The sequence below is a fragment of the Vulpes vulpes genome, chromosome 8 (genome assembly GCF_048418805.1).
Source record: "Vulpes vulpes isolate BD-2025 chromosome 8, VulVul3, whole genome shotgun sequence".
Classification (NCBI taxonomy): domain Eukaryota; kingdom Metazoa; phylum Chordata; class Mammalia; order Carnivora; family Canidae; genus Vulpes; species Vulpes vulpes.
The window spans coordinates 41,243,162-41,262,234 of NC_132787.1; the positions used below are offsets into that span (position 1 = coordinate 41,243,162).

General features: G+C 42.8%; 1 protein-coding gene, 1 long non-coding RNA gene and 1 pseudogene across 9 annotated transcripts in view; 2 read left to right on the forward strand and 1 right to left on the reverse strand.

Annotated features, from left to right (window-relative positions):
• The first annotated feature begins 34 nt into the window (after positions 1-34).
• Positions 35-3,133, forward strand: LOC140599926 (uncharacterized). Its single transcript, XR_012002989.1, has 2 exons — positions 35-727; positions 2,790-3,133. It is a non-coding gene; the product is annotated as an uncharacterized lncRNA (long non-coding RNA).
• A 5,142-nt stretch (positions 3,134-8,275) lies between these two features.
• TULP3 (TUB like protein 3) overlaps positions 8,276-19,073 on the reverse strand; it is a 68,359-nt gene continuing 57,561 nt past the window's right edge. For all 8 annotated transcript variants that reach the window (XM_072766237.1, XM_072766238.1, XM_025995407.2 and 5 more), the window contains 5 exons: positions 16,461-16,573; positions 16,048-16,162; positions 12,628-12,726; positions 12,066-12,237; positions 8,276-11,139 (listed from right to left, as the gene is read on the reverse strand). In XM_072766237.1, the coding sequence (XP_072622338.1) occupies positions 11,006-11,139; positions 12,066-12,237; positions 12,628-12,726; positions 16,048-16,162; positions 16,461-16,573 (633 nt within the window). In that variant the 3' untranslated portion in view covers positions 8,276-11,005. The remainder of the gene's footprint in view (positions 11,140-12,065; positions 12,238-12,627; positions 12,727-16,047; positions 16,163-16,460; positions 16,574-19,073) is intronic.
• On the forward strand, positions 12,890-13,401 carry LOC112917393 (cytochrome c oxidase subunit 5B, mitochondrial pseudogene; annotated as a pseudogene).

Genomic DNA, 19,073 nt, shown 5'->3' on the forward strand with positions numbered 1-19,073 from the left:
ATGTAGAAGATCATCGACACGGGGGTGGGAGTCCGGATTTGAGAGGAACGTGAACCTGCGGGAGAGTTGAGCCTCTTGTTACCGGGCGAGCTGTGCTGGGAACGCTGAAGTGTGGAGAGCACGTTGGCTTAAAGCAGTGTTACCACATACCCCTCTCGCCTTGTTGGTAGGCTGAAACCAAAGGACTTTTGCCTTTTTCCAAAAATCAGATCCAACCTCCAGAAAGCGTTATCACTTCACCTTGTATTGCGGTGGTTGGCCACATCTTATCTCCTTTACCAAACAGAAACTCCTTTGAAGACAGAGTAAATGTCTGATATATCTTATCTTTCACCCAGCACCGGCTTGGTGCCTGGGGATGGATGAGCACATAATAAATATTGAATAAATGGAAACAAAAAAAGCTACCACAGAGATTGAAAGGAAAGCGCTACAAATGCCAAAGTTGTTTCCAAAAGAGGTGCTCAAAGGTGTTTTGAGCAACGACAGCATCACTGGACAAAATATCCAGTCTCATAAGGTGAAGACCTTGAAGCAGCTCTTATTTGGTTACATAAAGTCTGGTACGCTCATTAAATAATGAGTCACATCGGGGCTTGGTCACACCTCATATACATGAAAAGACTGCAAGACAGTACATAGGTACCAAAGGAATTACAAACTGTAAACACTGGCTTATCTAATGCAAGAATTATTTGTTGAATGTCTGTTGACGTTGAGCACCACGGTAAGTACAGGGATAGGTACCATCAAGAAGTTCACAGTCTAGGTGGGAAGACGCTTATACAGGCCTCAAAGGTAACCCAAGGGATGGAACAATGAATTTCAAATTACAGAGGCCACATTTGCTCCAGCTCCTGAAGGATAAATGACAACTTACCAACTTGGGTTGGAAGACCCACAAAGATACAGTAACATGTACACACAGGATGTTTAGGAAAAGTCTTGTAAACTGGCATGCTGGAAGAATAGATTACAATAAGTGGGTGCCAGGTTGTGAAGATCATTGTATCCCATGCTGAAGAGTTTGGGGCATCAGAAAGGCCGTTTTGACGCAGGTGTGACATCAGTACCACTATTACAAAGACCTCTCTGGCAATAGGGTCAGGCTGGATTGGAGAGTCAGAGTGCCCTAAGCTCAGGCCATGCTCCTAAGCTTGGTGATGAGGGGAAGAGTCTCAGAAAAAGTCCACAGGCAAAATCAACAAGAATTGGTAACTAGGCTGGCTGTGAGGGTGAGAGGAAACAAAACTCACTAAGCTTTGACAGCTGAACAATTGGTGGTACCATTCACTGAGATAAGAATTCAAACACAAGGAGAAATAGGTTGGCTGGGAACTGAGTCCAGCCAAGGTTCAGAGGGTTTAGAGGAAGGCAGGAAAGAATCGAGAGTGGAGAGGATAAAACAACCTTGGAGCACCACATCCAGCCCAGATGGCTGAGAGAGAATTTGGAGGTGAGACTGGCTTCTTCCCTCCAAATCTTAACTATCCGAGACCCTAAATGATCCAGGTTGGAATAGCGTGCCTTCGAGAGCTCAGCCTCCTGGTCTACACCCTTAACAGGCTTCTAGAAAGCTCTGGGTCTCCAGGAATATCACTTCCCATGCTGTCATGGCCCCTCTGGCTAAAGTTCTCAGACCTGGAAATTCTGAAGGTTCAAGACTGACAGTGATTTTACACACATGCCTCACCCCATCAGGGGTAATACATTCCTTGCCCTCTTTCACTGACCCTGATGAAGCAAGTATTGCATCTGTCCTAATCAAACTAGAAGAGATGCATATGGCTCCCCACAAATGACACCACATAATTCACAGCTCACCTCACTTCTTAGTGAACCAGACCACTCTACCTGGTTCTACAGCTGGATCTCACCCAGGCTTCATGTTGAGTGGTGCAGAAGGAGGAGAGTAGGGGTGTGGTCAGAGCCAGGTTTCATGTGGGGAAGGTGTTTGTGTTGTTCTATACTCCAAAATTATAGTAAAAAAATATATTAATTACTTTTATCACATGTGGCTTGGTATTATTTCCACTCCTTTGATAAATTTTGTTTTTCCAACCCACATGGTTACTGTTAAACAAATTATGTGTTAAACAAATTATGTGTTAAACAAATACAACTACATCTATATTATGGAATTCTTTTCAGTGATTAATAACAAATTTTTCAAAAAAAAAACCAGACAAACATTGTCTGGCTTATTATGATATAATAAGTGGAAATACAGATTCCAAGAGCAGCATATGTGGGATGATCCTGTTTTTGAAAAATAAATTGAAAAGTATTTTAGAGTGACTATCTCTGACAAGTTGAAGATTAACAGGATTTTAAATTTTTTTCTCATTTTCATTTTTTTAAAGGGTCTTATTTATTTATGTATGAGAGAGAAAGAAAGCATGTGCAAGAAGGGGGAAGAGTAGAAGGGGAGGGAGAGGGAAAGAGAATCTCAAGCAGAATCCCCACTGAGCAGGGACCCAGACTCAGGGCTTGATCTCAGGACTCTGCGATAATGACCTGAGCCGAAACCAAGAGTCAGATGCTCAACTAACTGAGGCATCCACCCAGGTCCCTTTTTGTTTTCATTCTTTTTTTTTTTTTTTTTTAATTGAAGTAGAGTTGACACACAATGTTACATTAGTTTCAGGTGTTATTCTTTATTTTCCTGCATTTTATTCTTCTTTCTGTATACAAAAGACTCATACCTTTATAGTAGGGGAGAAAAGTGTGACTAGAGCTGTATATCTAACCCTTTCCTAATTTCTCCACATCTTTCTTTTTTTTTTAAGAAGCCACCCACCAGTGGATTTAATGGCTTAATAAGAAGTTTACAAGGAGAAGATCCCTCCCTAGCTGCTAGGAGAAGGCCTCTATGCTGCTTTTCAGATATCTCCAAAGCATGCTGCCCTTCCACTATTACGTGGCTGACTCCTCCTGTGATTGTGATCCCCTGGGACCCAGGTTCCTTTTCCTCTTTAACCTCTCCGTACTAGACTTCTATTTGCTTCTCCTTAAGAAGACTTCTCAGTATCAACTGAGCTGCATCTTGGCTTTGAAGAACAAAGCAGACCTTTATCAAAGGTGTTTGGAGTCCTTCTTTCTCTATAGAATAATAAAGCAGCTTGTAATTTGATAAGTATATTAGTGCTGTTGTCTCTCCATCAAAGAGAAATGTGAAAGAGAATGAATTCTTGGTCTGTCTAGGGAACAGTAGATGCTGTTCTGAAGATGCTGGACTGAAGTGTGTCTCCCCCAAATTCACATGTTGAAGTCCTAATCCCCAGTACTTCAGAGTGTGAGTAGATTTGGAGATAATGTCTTTAAAGAGTTGATTAACTTAAAAAGAAGTCTTTAGTGTGGGCCCTAATCTCCAGCTGGTGCCCCTATAGAGAGATGAGGAAGGACACAGACCCCACACAGAGGAGGATCACAGTGCAGACACAAGAAAGTAGCCATCTGCAAGCCATCTGAGGCCTCAGGAGAAACCAAACATGCCAACCCCTTGATCTTTGTCTTCCAACCCATAGAACCATGAGGAGTCGATTTCTGGTAAAGCCACGCAGCCTGTGGTATTTTGCTGTGGCAACCCTGGCAAATTCCTCTGGCACATTTATAGACCCAAACACACTGTTGCTTTCCAGAGGCCAGAGGTCGGGGGGCCTTCCCCACCCAGTTCTCATGTGAGAGTTTCTCAGGTCCCCAGGGGATCTTTAGGATCAGATAGCCAAGACTTGCAGGAAAAAAAACAAAAAATCAAAAGGAAGGAAAAGCTTTCTCCAGCCTTATTCAGCTACAGTTTTCATTTATAATAGCTATCCATTCAATATTTTGAAAGTTAACGCAGGTCCTGCATTATGACCTTATCTAAATAACCCAGGTTCAAATAACAGCCCAGGCGCATGCTGGTTGTGACCTTGGGCACACTTAGGCCATGAGTCCAGTGTCCTCATCACTCAATTTTCCACTCCACATTTATTGAACATGGATTATGTCCTTGGCACTGTGCTGGGAAAGCACCAAGGATAAACAGAAAGATCACCATCCCTGTCTCTCAAGCTACTAACAGTCTATCGAGCGAGCTAGAGCAATGCCCACATGAAGCGTCCTTCCTCTGCACCATCCAGTGTGGCAGGCACGACTCACATGTGGTTCCTGAGAACTTGAAATGTAGTTAGTCTGACTAAAGAACGGAGTTCTATTTTGATTAATTTAAATGTAAAGAACTGCACACAACTAGTGGCCATGGCGTGGACAGCACAGCCATGGACCATCCTCAAGGAGATCTTCACAGGCAGTCAGAGAACCCTTGCAGAGCGAAGGGGAGGACTCAGGGCTGTGGGAGCATCATGTGTAAAAGTGTCACGTGGTGGTAGTTACTGAGTATGAAGAGTGAAAAAGGAAAGGATTAAAATAGGTAACACGGGGCCCTGTAACACTGCATATATTCAAAACACGATAAGATTTCTTCCTCCCGACCCCACCCCACCCCCTACTCCCCCATCCCCGCTCCTCCTCTGATAAAATTTCTTAATGTGCCAATTGTCCATACATAGAGGATTATTTAAAAACACTGGTACCTCCCCCAGTGAAATACTGTGGAGCATACACAAGGATAAAAAAGGCCTGCATTTACTGACAGGGGATTATCTCCATGGTACATTAAGTGAAAACAGCAAGCTATTGAACTGACTATATAGTCTGCTATATGTATTTTCTGCACAGAGTTTGGGGAATTATAGATGCATTTCTTTCGGCAGAGTGAAGTACCAGAAAGATACACTAGAAACTAAAAAGAGTTCACTACAGGAGGAGAACAGGGCAAGGGAAAAAGAAGGGAACAGACATGGGAAGAGACTTTCACTATAGTTTTCAAGGTTGCTTTTAGACCATGTGAAATCATTATATTTAAAATTCGTATCTCAGAATGCCTGGGTGGCTCAGTGGTTGATTTGGCTCAGGGCATGATCCTGGGGTCCCAGGATCGAGTCCCGCATTGGGCTCCCTGCATAGAGCCTGCTTCTTCTTCTGCCTGGGTCTCTGCCTCTTTCTCTCTCTCTAATTCGTATCTCTGATAGAGAACAGCATAAAATTGAAGACAAAACAAAGCAAAATTTCTTAAGGTCATATTTCTATCTCACATGGATGTAGTCTTTCCTGACGTGCATTTGTACCCTAAAAATTGCATACTCGCCCCATTTTTAAAACCTCAATCTAATTCCTAGCCCTCCTCTGCCTGCCACTCACCTCTCAGATCATTCTTCCTCCCTAGTCTTCCCACCCCCAGACTACAGAAAAGAACTACTGGATTACTCTTTGAATCTTTGAACATCATGATAAGGGAAAGAATCTGGGTAGATAGTAGTTAACTAGATGTTAAAACTCTTTGAGGCTTGAGAACTACTATATTAAACCAAAATGTGTAATAAAAGGTGGTAATAAGTGGAAAACCCCCCACTCCCATCTTGGCCCCCGCCAGCTTTGCCCTTTCCAGGGCTTACTGTCTTTCTTTGCCCTCCAGTCTGTGGGGCCATAGCCCTAGTACCTCGTGAAAGGAGCCTGGGCCCCAACAGACCAGAAGACCAGATAGAGCCAGAAGAGATCATGGAGGCTCATTTCATCTTTGAAGTATTTCCAAAATTTTCACTAATACCAGGAGTTTTTTGTTTTTGTTTTTATTTTGTTCGCTTGTTGTTTTTCTGTTTTGTTTGCTTAGGCTGTTCCTTCACATAGAAAGAGATGGGTACAAAGAAAGGAACATGGGGTAGGGTCAGGGCTGCCACTAGAACCTGGATGTTTAGTTTTCCCAGGTAACGTTGCTGCTCTTCTTTCCTCTCATTAACAGCCGCTGGAAAACCATCTAGAATTTCATTATGAGTGCATATAAGACATTTTGTATAACTGTATGGCCAAAAAAGTCATCTAGAACGTATTGCTCCATTTTAAAAGGGTGTTAATAAAGGTGATATTGATATTTGCTGTATCCTATACCGAATGTTTAGTGTGTACCAGATTGCGGACATTTTACCTGAGATGCCTCTACTGGCTTTTAAACTGCAGAATATAACCGTTCTCAGACCGTCAGAAGAGTCATGCCGAAGCACAGGGGTGCGTTGTAAAATGTAATAACGTGGTCCAGGTGTTGGAGTCACTGAGTCCTTGGTGACTTCCTCCACTGGATTACAGACTCTGTCCTGTTCATTTTAATACACTTGCAATGTGCATCCTTGGTCGGTAGGTGGTGCCAGGAACCCATCCATGGTTTCATCAAGCCACCTAAATTCTGAGCACCAATGGCAAATCCTTCATTTATTGCGGTGTCCCTGGCTTTTTTTTTTTTGTGGAAAGGAGTGTGTGAAGACCTTTAAGGAATATAGATTGATTATGATAACTAGGCGATCAAAGCAGGGAGAGAAGACAAAACAATCCAATATGCAATTGGTCAAGAAATGTGTCTGAGGGGTGGGACAGGATCTGGCCTGTCCTTGGCAAGCCTCTAGGTGGGGTTCTCATGGGGAAGGAAGGGCTCTGGACTATAAGAGACACAGCTATAAGACATAGGGCATGAGTGCACCGGCAGGAGCCATTCCAGCTGGAGGGGGAGCTGGAGGCTGAGGAGAAGGGCAGCTAGCCACATCCCAGGGTTTTCTCAGTGGAGCAAGATGTCTCCAGTGGTTGGGGAAAAGCAGCTCTGAGGTCCTGCACTTCCTCAGGACCAGATCCTATTTCTCCCACATCATGCACTCCTGCCATTCTAGAATCTCCCACCAAAGACATTCAGAATCTGCCCTCCCCAGTTCCTTAGCTTAAGCATCAGTGGTCTTTTCTTGGGACCCCTGGCACTCCTCCCAGCAGTATCTTCAGCTATGAAAGGCATTAAGTTGTCCAGAAGGTAACCAGAGTTCAATTAAGTGCAAGTAGGGGGCTCCTGCGTGGCTCAGAGGTTGAGCGTCTGTCTTGGGCTCAGGTCATGATCCGGGGGTCCTGGAATCTAGTCCCACATCTAGTCCCACAAACAGCCTCCCCTGCAGGGAGGCTGTTTCTCCCCCTGCCTATGTCTCTCTCTCTCTTTCTGTCTCTCATGAATAAATAAAATATTTTTTTATGAATAAATAAAATCTTTAAAAGAAAATACGAACAGAGGAGCGCCTGGGTGGCTTAGTCAGTTATGCATCGGCCTTCAGCTCAGGAGATGATCCCAGGACCCTGCGGTCCTATGTCAGACTCCCTGCTCAGCAGGAAGACTGCTACTTCCTCTCCCTCTGTGTGCTCTCAACCTCTTTCTCTCCCTCTTTCTCAAAATCTTTCCTAAAAAAAAAAAAAGAAAAGAAAAAACCCACAAAATGCAAGTAGAGGAATTCCACATTGTTGTCAGCACGAGCGGGGAAAACCATATGCGAGAATTGAAGATCATATAATTCAAGCCCTATTAATGTATAGAAGAGGAAAGAGGCACATGGCAAATCACTGGCAGAAAAGGGGTCAAAACCCTGGAATTTGGTCTCAATAGAACTTCTAAAGGAAGGGAATTGATGCTGGTTGTGTGATCTACTAAACTTCTGATCAAAAAGAACCTTCTGTAGTCCTGTTTTAGATTTTTAAAAACCACTTGCCCATATCATTCATGTTGATGACCAGTGAAGCAATATTACCCTGGTCAGTGAAAATGGTGTCATAAATAATCCATTCATCCAACCACATACCTTAGCCAAGAAGAACCACGTGAAGAAGAAAAACCAAGCCATAAGAATTAAACTCTGACTCTAGCTCTCATCCTGATTTTTAGGCTCTTCCTGCTTCCTTCCATGTGACTCATTTTCACTATAACACTGATAAGAGCAGGAAGGCCTAGTAAAGATTTGTGAACATGTAATTTTTTTCAACTTGTCTCTATAAGGTAGGTCTAAAATGTAAACCCTTGGAGGCAAGAGAGGGTCTATTTCAGTTTTAGATATTTAATTGGTTTTGCTGCCAAATCAGTAAGTGATATCAACAAAGAAGATCTCCAACAAAGAGGCTGACTGGGGCAGATATCTAGAACAATATAAGCCCCACTCTTCTGTGGTCCCCTCTCTGCTCAGTTCTTAGCTCTGTCTTCTATCTAGAAAATTCTTGGTGTCATCAATATGAGGAGTCCAGAGTCTCCAGAAGACAGCCTTCTGAGTCTGCAGACTCCTGCCATCCTGGGATGAACTGATTCACATGATGAAAATTACTATTCCAGAACATGACTGCAGAACTCCGTAAGGGATGGGACTTCACAAAGACCAGTGATACATTTTTATATAAATTATCTTTTATTTCTGTAGCATACAAAAGGTATAAATATGATTTATATAAAACCAATCACCTGTATACTCAAGCAGAGAGTACATGAAGCTGGGGTATAGGTGTCTCAGAGCCAGACAGAGCAGGAGGAAGCAGGATTAGATCCAGTCGCCCCATCAGGCTCCCTGTCCCCAGACACTGTCATCTACTGCAGCTGGAGAGCAGTGAACAGCTTTCTCTTTTCGACCAGGGCGGGTCACACAGTACATCAGGACGGTGGTGCCAGAGGTCTGAAGGGCTTTAGGGCACTTCTATGAATGAGGCACTTGATGGGAAGCATGCCTGAGATGGAAACCAATCATGTCAAAACAAAGCAGGTAGGACTTGCCAGCAGGGGATGAGCAGAGTCTTTTCATCTCCCACATCTCTTTCCTTCCCATGGCTATTTGATGTGGAGCAAGGACCAACAGGTAGCAGAGCCAAAAAGGAAGTCTACAGGAGGGAAATATAATGGAACAAGCACCTCTGATTCCTTGCCCCATACTGACAAAGAATTTGGTGCATACAGGCTTCGGAGGTGACCGATGCTGAATGCAGAACTCACAAAGTTCCTGGATTCTCAAGATTCAGAGGCATTCTGAGACTGCAGAACGGTAGCAAGCAGAGTCCTATGACTTGTTAGGAGGTGCTAATTATCTGAAAGACTTGGCAAAACTCTTATGATCTGTGAGGAAAAGTGACAGGAGCATGATGTGTACCAATAAGCCAGGCTTTAGGGAGCTGATAATATTTATGTTAAGAAGAAAGGCCCAAAGCTCTGCCTAACAAGGTCTGTGGAGCTCAGTCAGCTAGTGGATCTTCACCAAAGCCTCCCTGCCGCCTCTCTGGATAATGACAATGACAAGTGTTGATACATAATGTCCTCTTACCTCTCACATGGTCTATAGGGTATGTGCGTAGTAAGATGGCTGTAGGAGGCACTCCTGGATTGGAAATGAAGGCCACTGTCACATTACTCTTAGGCTTCATTAGACTAAGTCGTCTCTAGAGTTTATGCTTTCAGCCTCAACTGAAATTAAGACAATACAGTTCTCACAGCACTGATCACAAATTTGGTCACAGCAGTTTTGACTGCAATTGCCCCTTGGAGCCAACCGGCTCCAAGGGAAGAGAGGGAAGAGGGGCACTCTGACATCCATGCCTTCAAGCCCCACGAGGAAAGCAAGATAGCTCTCACAAATACCACATTCCCTTTGATCAGGACCAGACGATACTAGATTTGTTTCCAAGTGAGCATTAAATTCTTCTCGTAGGCTGGTGAAGTGGCTGACACTGTCTCCCCACCTTGGGTACTTCCAGCAGGACACAGAATTAGGCTATCTGTGTGGACTCAAAATGATCACTGAGTTGGGGTTTTTCCCAGTTCTGAAGGTAAATGATGCTCTAGAAGCCATCATCACCAAAACAAAGTAAACACAAAGTTTACTTTTCAAAAAAAAGGAAAATAAAAATAAAAATTTTAAAAAGCCACACATGGACATAAAACTTAGTTGAAAAAGAGTAAAATAAAATTTAAAAATTTTATTTTTATTTTTTTTAATTAAAAAATTTTAAGGGGTACCTGGCCAGCTTGGTCAGTAGAGCACATGACTTGAACTCAGGGTCGTGAGTTTAAGTTCCATGTTGGATGTAAAGCATACTTTTTTTTTTTTAAAGATTTATTTATTTATTTATTCATGTGTGAGAGAGAGAGAGGCAGAGACACAGTCAGAGGGAGAAGCAGGCTCCATGCAGGGAGCCTGATGTGGGACTCGATCCCGGGACTCCAGGATCAGGCCCTGGGCCAAAGGTGGCGCTAAACTGCTGAGCCACCGGGGCTGCTTGTAAAGCATACTTTAAAAAAAATAATAAAAATAAATTTTAAAAAATAAGGTAAAAGCTATGTGGACGGAACTGAGTACCTTTTTGGATCCAGTCCGTGGGACTGTTGCTTCCTAGAGTTGTCCATTTCCCACTCATATGATGTCATGACCACAGGCCCATTCTGGAAGATGCCGAGAGGACCATAGCGTAAAGAAATATATCTGGAGCAGGGGCCAGCAACCCAGTCCCCAGGCCAAATCTGGCCTGCTGCCTGTTTTTTGTAAATAACGTTTCAGTGGGACACAGCCACACTCACTGGTTTATGAACTGGCCATGGCTGTGCTTGTAATACAACAAAGCTTAGCAGCTGTGAAAGACTCTCTGGCCATTTATGGAAAAAATGTGCAGACCTGAAAACTAAAGGCAATTTAGGGAACTGTCCCACTCTGGAAAGGTCTTCAAAAAAAAAAAAAAAAACCCAAGTATTTAATCATTAGACCTGATTCTAGCTGTACGTCTCCAAGCATAGGAAGTCTGGCTCTCAAGGTCCGAATCTGTGGGGCAACAGCCTCAGGAGTTACCAATGTGCTCTGGGCAAGAACCCCTGTGCTGTGAACAGCCTCTCACCCATGTTAAGCTGTGATCATTGTCCGGGTCTGTAAAACCCAGAGAAGTTGATTGTGTGTGTACATATGTGTGTGTGTACACATAGGCATATGTGTAAACACGCACATGTGTATAGACACATATACATACATTCAGGGATGACTCCCAAAGGGGCAGCCTATCGCTCTTCATGTCCTGGGGCAAAAGCAAAGGAGGCAATTATTGGCTTCTGAAAGCTCTGAGTGAGAAAGTTCGGCGCCGGCTGTTTCCCTCATTCACAGGCTAGCTTGCTGTCAAAGCTAGAAAGGCCAATGGCAAAGGCCTGAAGTGCACACAGCGGGTAGTTGTAGTCCAGGGTGAACACATCGTCTGCCACACGTCCAAACTGCATGACTATGTAGTCAGCTAGAAACAGAAAGAAATTAGGACATTAGAAGATAATGGAGCTGTACTGGGAAAAAGCCTACTTAGGATACACAGAAGACTCCAAATACATCAGTCAACCACCAGTTTCTTTAAAATGGGAAACCTTGAGAAGGATGGAAAGAGACATTGACAAGACTGCTAACTGTGAGCCAAGTTTCTATTTCTCTTCCTCTCAGAAAGCAGGAGGCTACTCCTGACTAGCATGAAATGGTCAGAGGAGGGAGCAGCACAAGCTCCAAGGGCTAGACGTGCTGAGGAACCTTTACTGAGTGAGGGCCATTGTGTCTGCTTGCCCAACAGTGGTTCAGAAGTTTTACTTTAAAACTGCCGCTTTGGGCAGCCCCGGTGGCGCAGCGGTTTGGCGCCGCCTGCAGACCAGGGCGTGATCCTGGAGACGCTGGATTGAGTCTCACGTCAGGCTCTCTGTATGATGCCTGCTTCTCCCTCTGCCTGTGTCTCTGCCTCTCTCTTTATCTCTCTGTGTCTCTCATGAATGAATAAATAAAATCTTAAAAAATAAAAATAAAAATAAAATAAAACTGCCACTTTAGGGATGCCTGGGTAGCTCAGTCAGTTGAGCATCCAACTCTTGGTTTCAGCTTGGGGTCATAATCTCAGGGTCATGAGATCGAGCCCTTTATCAGGCTCCACACCCAGCGTGGAGCCTGCTTAGGATTCTCTTCCTCCCTCTCTCTCTTCCCTTTTCTGCCCCAAATAGATAAATAAGTCTTTAAAAGTAAAATACATAAATAAAACTGCACTTTAGCCTTTCCAAAGAAATAATTTCTTTCTTAAATAATTCTGCCATGAACAGAACTTCCTGTCAATGATAGGAAATGCTTGTTTCCCCACCATGTAAGAACATCTTTCCTCCTATTCCCACCCAGCCCTTCCTGCAGGCTTACGGTCATTGTCATGGACTATCTGAAAGTTCTTCACAGATGCCTGAGTGACCCGGCCATGGAAGTTCAGGACATAGGACTGTGTGTCATCATTCCAAACCGGGGCCTTGTTGTGCAGTTCAATCAAGTTCTCCATGGTTTTGTTTTGCCATTTGGAAAGCAAGCTCTCGTGGTCCTGTTTGAAGGAAAAATCATTGTACTGAAAACCACAGGAAATCATTCACTCTCAGCATTGTGATGTAGAAGGTAGAGTTGGGGAGTATTGTCTCCGTTTCAGAAAGGGTACAACAGAAACAAAGAATGCTAAAAGTTAAGGCAGATTTTAAGTTTCTGATAGATTATCTAGCATTTCTCTTTGCAGATTAAGTGGTTTCATGTCAATTTAGCAATTACTGTGCAATTGCACTTATCCTGATGTTCTGGAGTGATCACTCTCCTAGAGAAGGGTATGAGCTATACTCCAATTTGAGGTTCTGCAAGAATCAATACTTTTTGGTATTGATCTTGTCTGTATTGTATTCTTGTCTTTCAGATGCCTTTGCTGATTAAATATTTCTGTACTTACATTTCGTGGCTGAAATGGGATCCGTTCGTGATTCATATTCATCCCTGGAATGATCACAGACATTTTCCTAGGACCTTTAAATCCAAGTACATTTGTTTCCTGGAAGATAGGACAATAAGGCAGGGACTTGGAAACAGAAAGGAAAAAGAAGCCCACATTCTTAACACAAGACTTTCTTGGGCATGCAAAATGTCCAGTGATGATGTCAAAAAGACCAGAAATTATTTTATTACTTTACTGTAGGAAAATGAAGAGAGACAGAAAATCAAAAAAAGAAAAGTAATAGGCTGCTTGTAGCGGGCGTGATGGCTTCAAGGTTACTTCGAGGAGTTGGAGCGCTGGCTGCACAGGCCCTCAGGGCTCGTGGTCCCAAAGGAGTTGCCGCGGTGCGCTCAATGGCGTCTGGAGGTGGTGTTCCTACTGATGACGAGCAGGTGACAGGGCTGGAGAGGGAGGTCATGATGGCTGAAAGGAAGGGGCTGGACCCATACAATATTCTAGCCCCAAAGGCAGCTGCAGGCACCAAAGAAGACCCTAATTTAGTCCCATCTATCACCAACAAGCGAATAGTGGGCTGCATCTGTGAAGAGGACAATAGTACCGTCATCCAGTTTTGGCTGCACAAAAGCGAGGCCCAGCAATGCCCTAGCTGTGGAACCCATTACAAGCTGGTGCCCCACTAATTGGCCCACTGAGCCTTTGCACTAATTTACTCAAAATGTGCTGTGAAGTTTCTTCTTTCCAATAAAGACTAGCCATTGCATTGGCTCCTTCTCCCATAAAAAAAAAAAAAAAAGGAAAAAAGAAAAAGTAATACTGTACCTCCTTTTAAACCTAATGTGAACACTTGAACTTAGAACAGATTCTATTCTAGGCTTGAAACTTTATTCTTATTCTTTAGCGTTAAGTGAAATTTGAGACAATTGTGAGCAAACTGTCCAATGCTGTCATCATCAATAAATATTTATTTCTCAATGAGGACATGGCACTATATGATATACAGTGAGAATTATAGTTCAAATTACATAGGGCTTATAGCAGGAGGCAAAAAATTCAAATGCCCATGTCAGCGTAAGAAATATAGTCACCAGTATTGGGACAGATGGTAGCTACACTTCCGGTGAACATAGCATAATGTATAAATCCCTAAGTAGTATACTTGAAACTATGTATGTCAACTATACAAACAGGAAACAATAATATTGTAAATATTTGAAAGTTGCTAAGAGTAGATCATGGAAGTTCTCATCACAAGAAAAAAATTATAACCATGTGTGGTGATGGATGTTAACTAGACTTACTGTGATGATCATCTTGCAATATATACATATATAAAATCATTACATTGGGGCACCTGGGTGGCTCAGTCAGTTAAGTGTCTAACTCTTGGTTTCGGCTCAGGTCACATCATGGGTCCTGAGATCCAGCCTCACATTGGGCTCTACAGTAAGGGCAGAGTCTACTTGGAGAATTCTCTCCCTCTACTGCTCCCACCACTCACGTGTGCACACACACTTTCTCTCAAATAAATAAATAAATCTTGGGGCGCCTAGGTGGCTCAGTTGGTTAAGCATCTGCTTATGGCTCAGGTCATGGTCTCGAGATCCTGGGATTGAGTCCACATTGGGCTCCCTGCTCAGAGAAAGTCTGCCTCTCCCTCTGCCCCTCGTCCCCTCTCATGCTCGCTCGCTCTCACTCTCTCAAATAAATAAGATCTTTAAAAATAAGTAGTTTTTAAAAACTAAAAAAAAAAAAAAAAAGTCATTACATTATACATCTGAAACCAATATGTCAATTATAACTCAATTAAAAAGAAAAAAAAATGGGCAGCCCAGGTGGCCCAGTAGTTTAGCGCCACGTTCAGCCCAGGGCCTGATCCTGGAGACCTTGGATCAAGTCCCATGTCAGGCTCCCTGCACGGAGCCTGCTTCTCCTTCTGCCTGTGTCTGCCACGTGCTCTCTCTCTCGCTCTCTCTGTGTCTCTCATTAATAAATAAAATCTTAAAAAAAAGAAACATGGGATGCCTGGGTGGCTCAGTACTTCAGTGTCTGCCTTTGGCTCTGCTTCTGTCTCTATCTCTCATGAATAAATAAAATCTTAAAAAAAAAAAAAAGGAAACAAACCTTAAAAAAAACCTTAAACACCTGTCAGGCCAGGAAGACTATATATGAATAAAATAACACAGCAAATAGGTAAGTATATACGTTTGTGTTTGTATACCTATACATACATACACATACATATGTACATACATATGAAAGTTATACATAATTGAAATATTTAATGGATTCTGAAGGTGGGAGAAAAAATACACTATGTTACAAAATACTAAGTCAAATGCTTCTCAGTCACATAGATAAAACCTCATGGGAAATGGGAAATGATGAGATTAATTCTAAATTAAGCTAAAGTTAAGACTTTGGAATCAAAGCAACAGCTGAGTCAGGTTATTTGATTCTTGCTTTCTTTTACTCAACAAGGCTTTGAGTGCCTACCTGCACTGGTCCCTCTGCTAGTGAGGATGTAGCAAAGAGTAAGAGTTTGCAAATGGGTAGAGAAGGTTCAGGTTGAACAAGCAGTAATAAGTATAATGTATTAGTTACAAGAAGAAGCACAGGGTGCCACGGGGATGTGTACATAAGGTAGACTCTATCAATGGTCAGGAAAGACTTCTCCAATGGCATCAATTGATTAGATAAAGGACAAGGAAAGGGAAGGAAGGCTCTTGGATGAAGAAAGATCACATGGTGCAGCAAAGGAATGACAGGGGGCTGTCATGGCTAGAACAGGGGAACAGGAGGGGCCAGGACCACTAGAGGAGTCTGGGAGGAAAGGCTAACACATTAGGGCTTTATTCTGGATGCAATGGGTAGTCGTTAGAAGATTTGAAACAGGAAAACTACAGGATCTACTGAAGCTGTGTTTTAGGAAAATGAAAGAGCAGGTAAGACAAGAAATGCGAAATCAGAGAAGGAGACAAACTGTAAGAGACTCTGAATTCTAGGAAGTAAACTAAGGATTGCTGGAGGCAAAGGGGTTGGGGGGATGGGGTAGCTGGGTGATGGGCGTAAAGGAGGACATGGTGGTGAAATGGGTGTTGTATGCAACTGATGAATAATAGAACTCTACCACTGAAACTAATGATACACTATATGTTAATTAATTGAATTTGAATATAAGAAAAATTTTTAAAGAAAAAAATAAAAAATAACCAAACTTGGCAATTCATAAATAATTAAAACTTGAATATACAGAGAAAAATGCAACCAGCAACAGAAGAGGAGGATTATAGAAATAGAAACAAGCTTGGGAAGGAAGATCATGAGCTCAGTGTTGGGTAAGTTTCAAGTGCCAGCAGGACACCCAGGAGATTAGGGAAAAGACTCAGAAAAAGAGTGCTTTACGAGAATGGCACATACGTAACAGATGGCTGCCAACTCCTGCCGGACATAGGCCTTTTCTACCAGGCCTTGGGCCTTGGTTGGGCTGACACCATGGTCATAAACTGTAAACTTGGTCCCCATGAGGTTGGATCTAGAATTGAGAGGACAAAGTTGCCATTAATGATCTATATTTTTTCTCCTACACAAATATAAATCTAGGACAGGTATGGAACAGAATGGAAGCCCTTTTGCCATTTTCCAAATATTCATCACCACTGTTTCAAAGATCTCTCATTAACATAAGGAAGGGAGTTAGATGCTCTGTGAACTTTTTTTTTAAGATTACAACATCATACATGCTCAGAGTAAAAAAAAGATACAGATTGCTCTGAAACTACAGGAATAAAAGTATCAGAAAGAATAGGTCAGTGATACAAGGCTGCTCTCACCTGAGCTTGCCAATATAACTTTCCCCTTCACGAGATAAATCTGTTGGATCAGTGGAAATAAGGTAGTTAGATGTTTTGCTCTTTTTCCGCTTTCTACCCGCAAGAAGAAATATCTGGAAAAAAGAAAAAATGCCAGTCAAAAATGTCAAGAGAACCACCACAGTCCGTCCTACCTATTTACTTGGCAAATGTTTAGCAAGTGCCTATCATGTACCAAGCAGTCAATCTTTTGGTCTTTTGTTTTTTAACAGGCTTAATTCACCTTAATTTTTCTTGTATAAAAACTTCATGATGGCAACAGCATCTGGTGTGGGTCATTACAAGATGGTAAGTGAATGCCTGATAGGGAGCCTTGGTGAAAAGAGTCTCTTCCCAGAGTTGAGATGAGACAGCTGTAGGTCTTGGAGATGGCATCAAAAGTGGCCTTGGCGAAGTTGCCCAGCGTGGCTCTGCAGCCCCTGGCCCACGTGTAGCAGCCCATATGATACCAGTGCCCCTGGGGATGGGGATGTGGCGCACCAGCACAGAGCTGCAGTGTCCAGTCACCTCACAAGGGATGGTGTGGAGCTTTCCAGTCTTGTTCTCCCAGAGACCTTGCTGCACTGGGACTAGAGATCTTGGCCAGAATGATGGTCTTGCAGAAGTCAGTGGCTACCTCGTTGGAGCATTAACACCCAGACACATGTGTCTGTTGTAATTCCCAATGGCAACAAATGCCTTGAACCCAGTCTGCCTGCCAGCATGGGTCTGCTTTTGCACAGGTATGATCTTCAAAACCTCAGCTTGGAAGAACAATCCCAGGAATACCTCAAAGATCACAGATTCCCTGATGGGCAGACGGAAAAGATAGATCTCCTCTGGGGACCTGAACTTTATGTCCTTGACAAGACAACCCAAATTGGAGAGAGGCACCCACTCCTCATTCTTAGTCTTGCTGTCATGAGCCCCTTGGCCTTGATGGCTGTCATGAGCTCCTTGGCCTTGACGGCTGAAGCCATGTGGCCTCCCATCCCAGTGCTTCCTCTGGCACCAGTGTCATCTGCCACTAGGTGTTTTCTTGGAGAAGACCAATCTTTGGAACTTCAATTCTTTTTTTTAATCCTTATAATGCTTCTCAGAATTCACTATCAGGGTTTCCCTACTATACAGCTTTTCAAAATTCACTTAGCTGGATTCTCCATATATACTAGACCCCCTTACCCACCAGAGGCTGTGTCCCAAGACCCTCGGGGATGCCTAAAACCACAGATAGTACTGAACACTATACAAACTATGTTTTTTTCTGCACATACCTGGGGCAAAGTTTAAATTATAAATAAGGCATAGCAAGAGATTAGCAACAACACTAATAGGACAATTCTAACAATATACTATAATGAAAGTTGTATGAATGCAGTCTTTCTCTCTCAAAATATCTCACTGTACCATACTCCCCTTCTTCTCATGCTGATGTGAGATGGTAAAATGCCTATGTGATAAGATGAAGAGAGGGGGCATTTGGCTACTATTGACTGCCCAACCTATGTCAGAAGGAGGACCATCTGCTTCCAGACAGCAGTGACTGTAAGTGACTGAAACTGCAGAAGGCAAAAAATTGGACCGGGTGGATGGGAGGGGACTACTGCAACTATGTGCAATCTTATCCCTAAAACCTCCAGTGGCTTTTTCAAAAAAGCTTCCGAATTAGTGAGGGTCTTTCCAACTTCAAGAGACACAGGATGCTGACTACCCACTCTTCCCATTCTTTACCACAGCTGCTTTCTTCCTATTCCTTTTGGATGTTGGTGTTTTAAACCCCTGTGGCTCCAGTGACATGAACACTGTCACACTTGTGTATCCTTCCCATACCCTACTGGACTTGGACAACAGGGAAGCAGGAGAATGGCAATAACTAGGAAAGGGACTGTGGAATCAAACAGATAGGGGTTTGACTCGGGCTCTGCCACTTAGCATGATTTGGGGCAGGTATGTCACTCCTCAAGCCCCAGCTACTCATCTCTAAAGCAGAGATAAGAAATCCTATCTTACAAGGTTGTGATTAGGATTGCAGAAGATTATATAGACACAAAGCACTAAGCACATGCCCAGTGCATCATAAACACTTAATAAATTAGAGGTTATAATAATGATATCAATCATCATCTCATTTCTATGCTCTTAAAATCATCAGCTTAGACCTGGTAGCAAAACAAAATACATTGTTCATTACCAAGTATTAAATTGCCTCAAATTTGGTTGAAAGTAAATTAGAATTTCTAGAGTGAGAAATAAGACATTTAACTTGCATATCCTTCTATAATTCCAATTCCTTCTATTCCCTAAAACTTGCTCTTTCTTCCAGCGTCATGTTCTACCGTAATTAAAATAAAAACCAGAGAGCCCACAGTAACACCCTCCCTCCACCAAAAAATAGGATAGAGGTGCAAATGATTACATTAAAATATTATTTCCCATTTTCTTATATTCTTTTTCTTTGGAGTAGAGTAGATTGTACCTGAGACTATCAGCTCTTTGAAGATAGAACACAGCAACTGGGAATTAATGAATACAGTCTGCTTCCAGCCAACTTGTTCCTATGCCAGTGTTATTCTCCTATCCTAAGACCTTTCAACA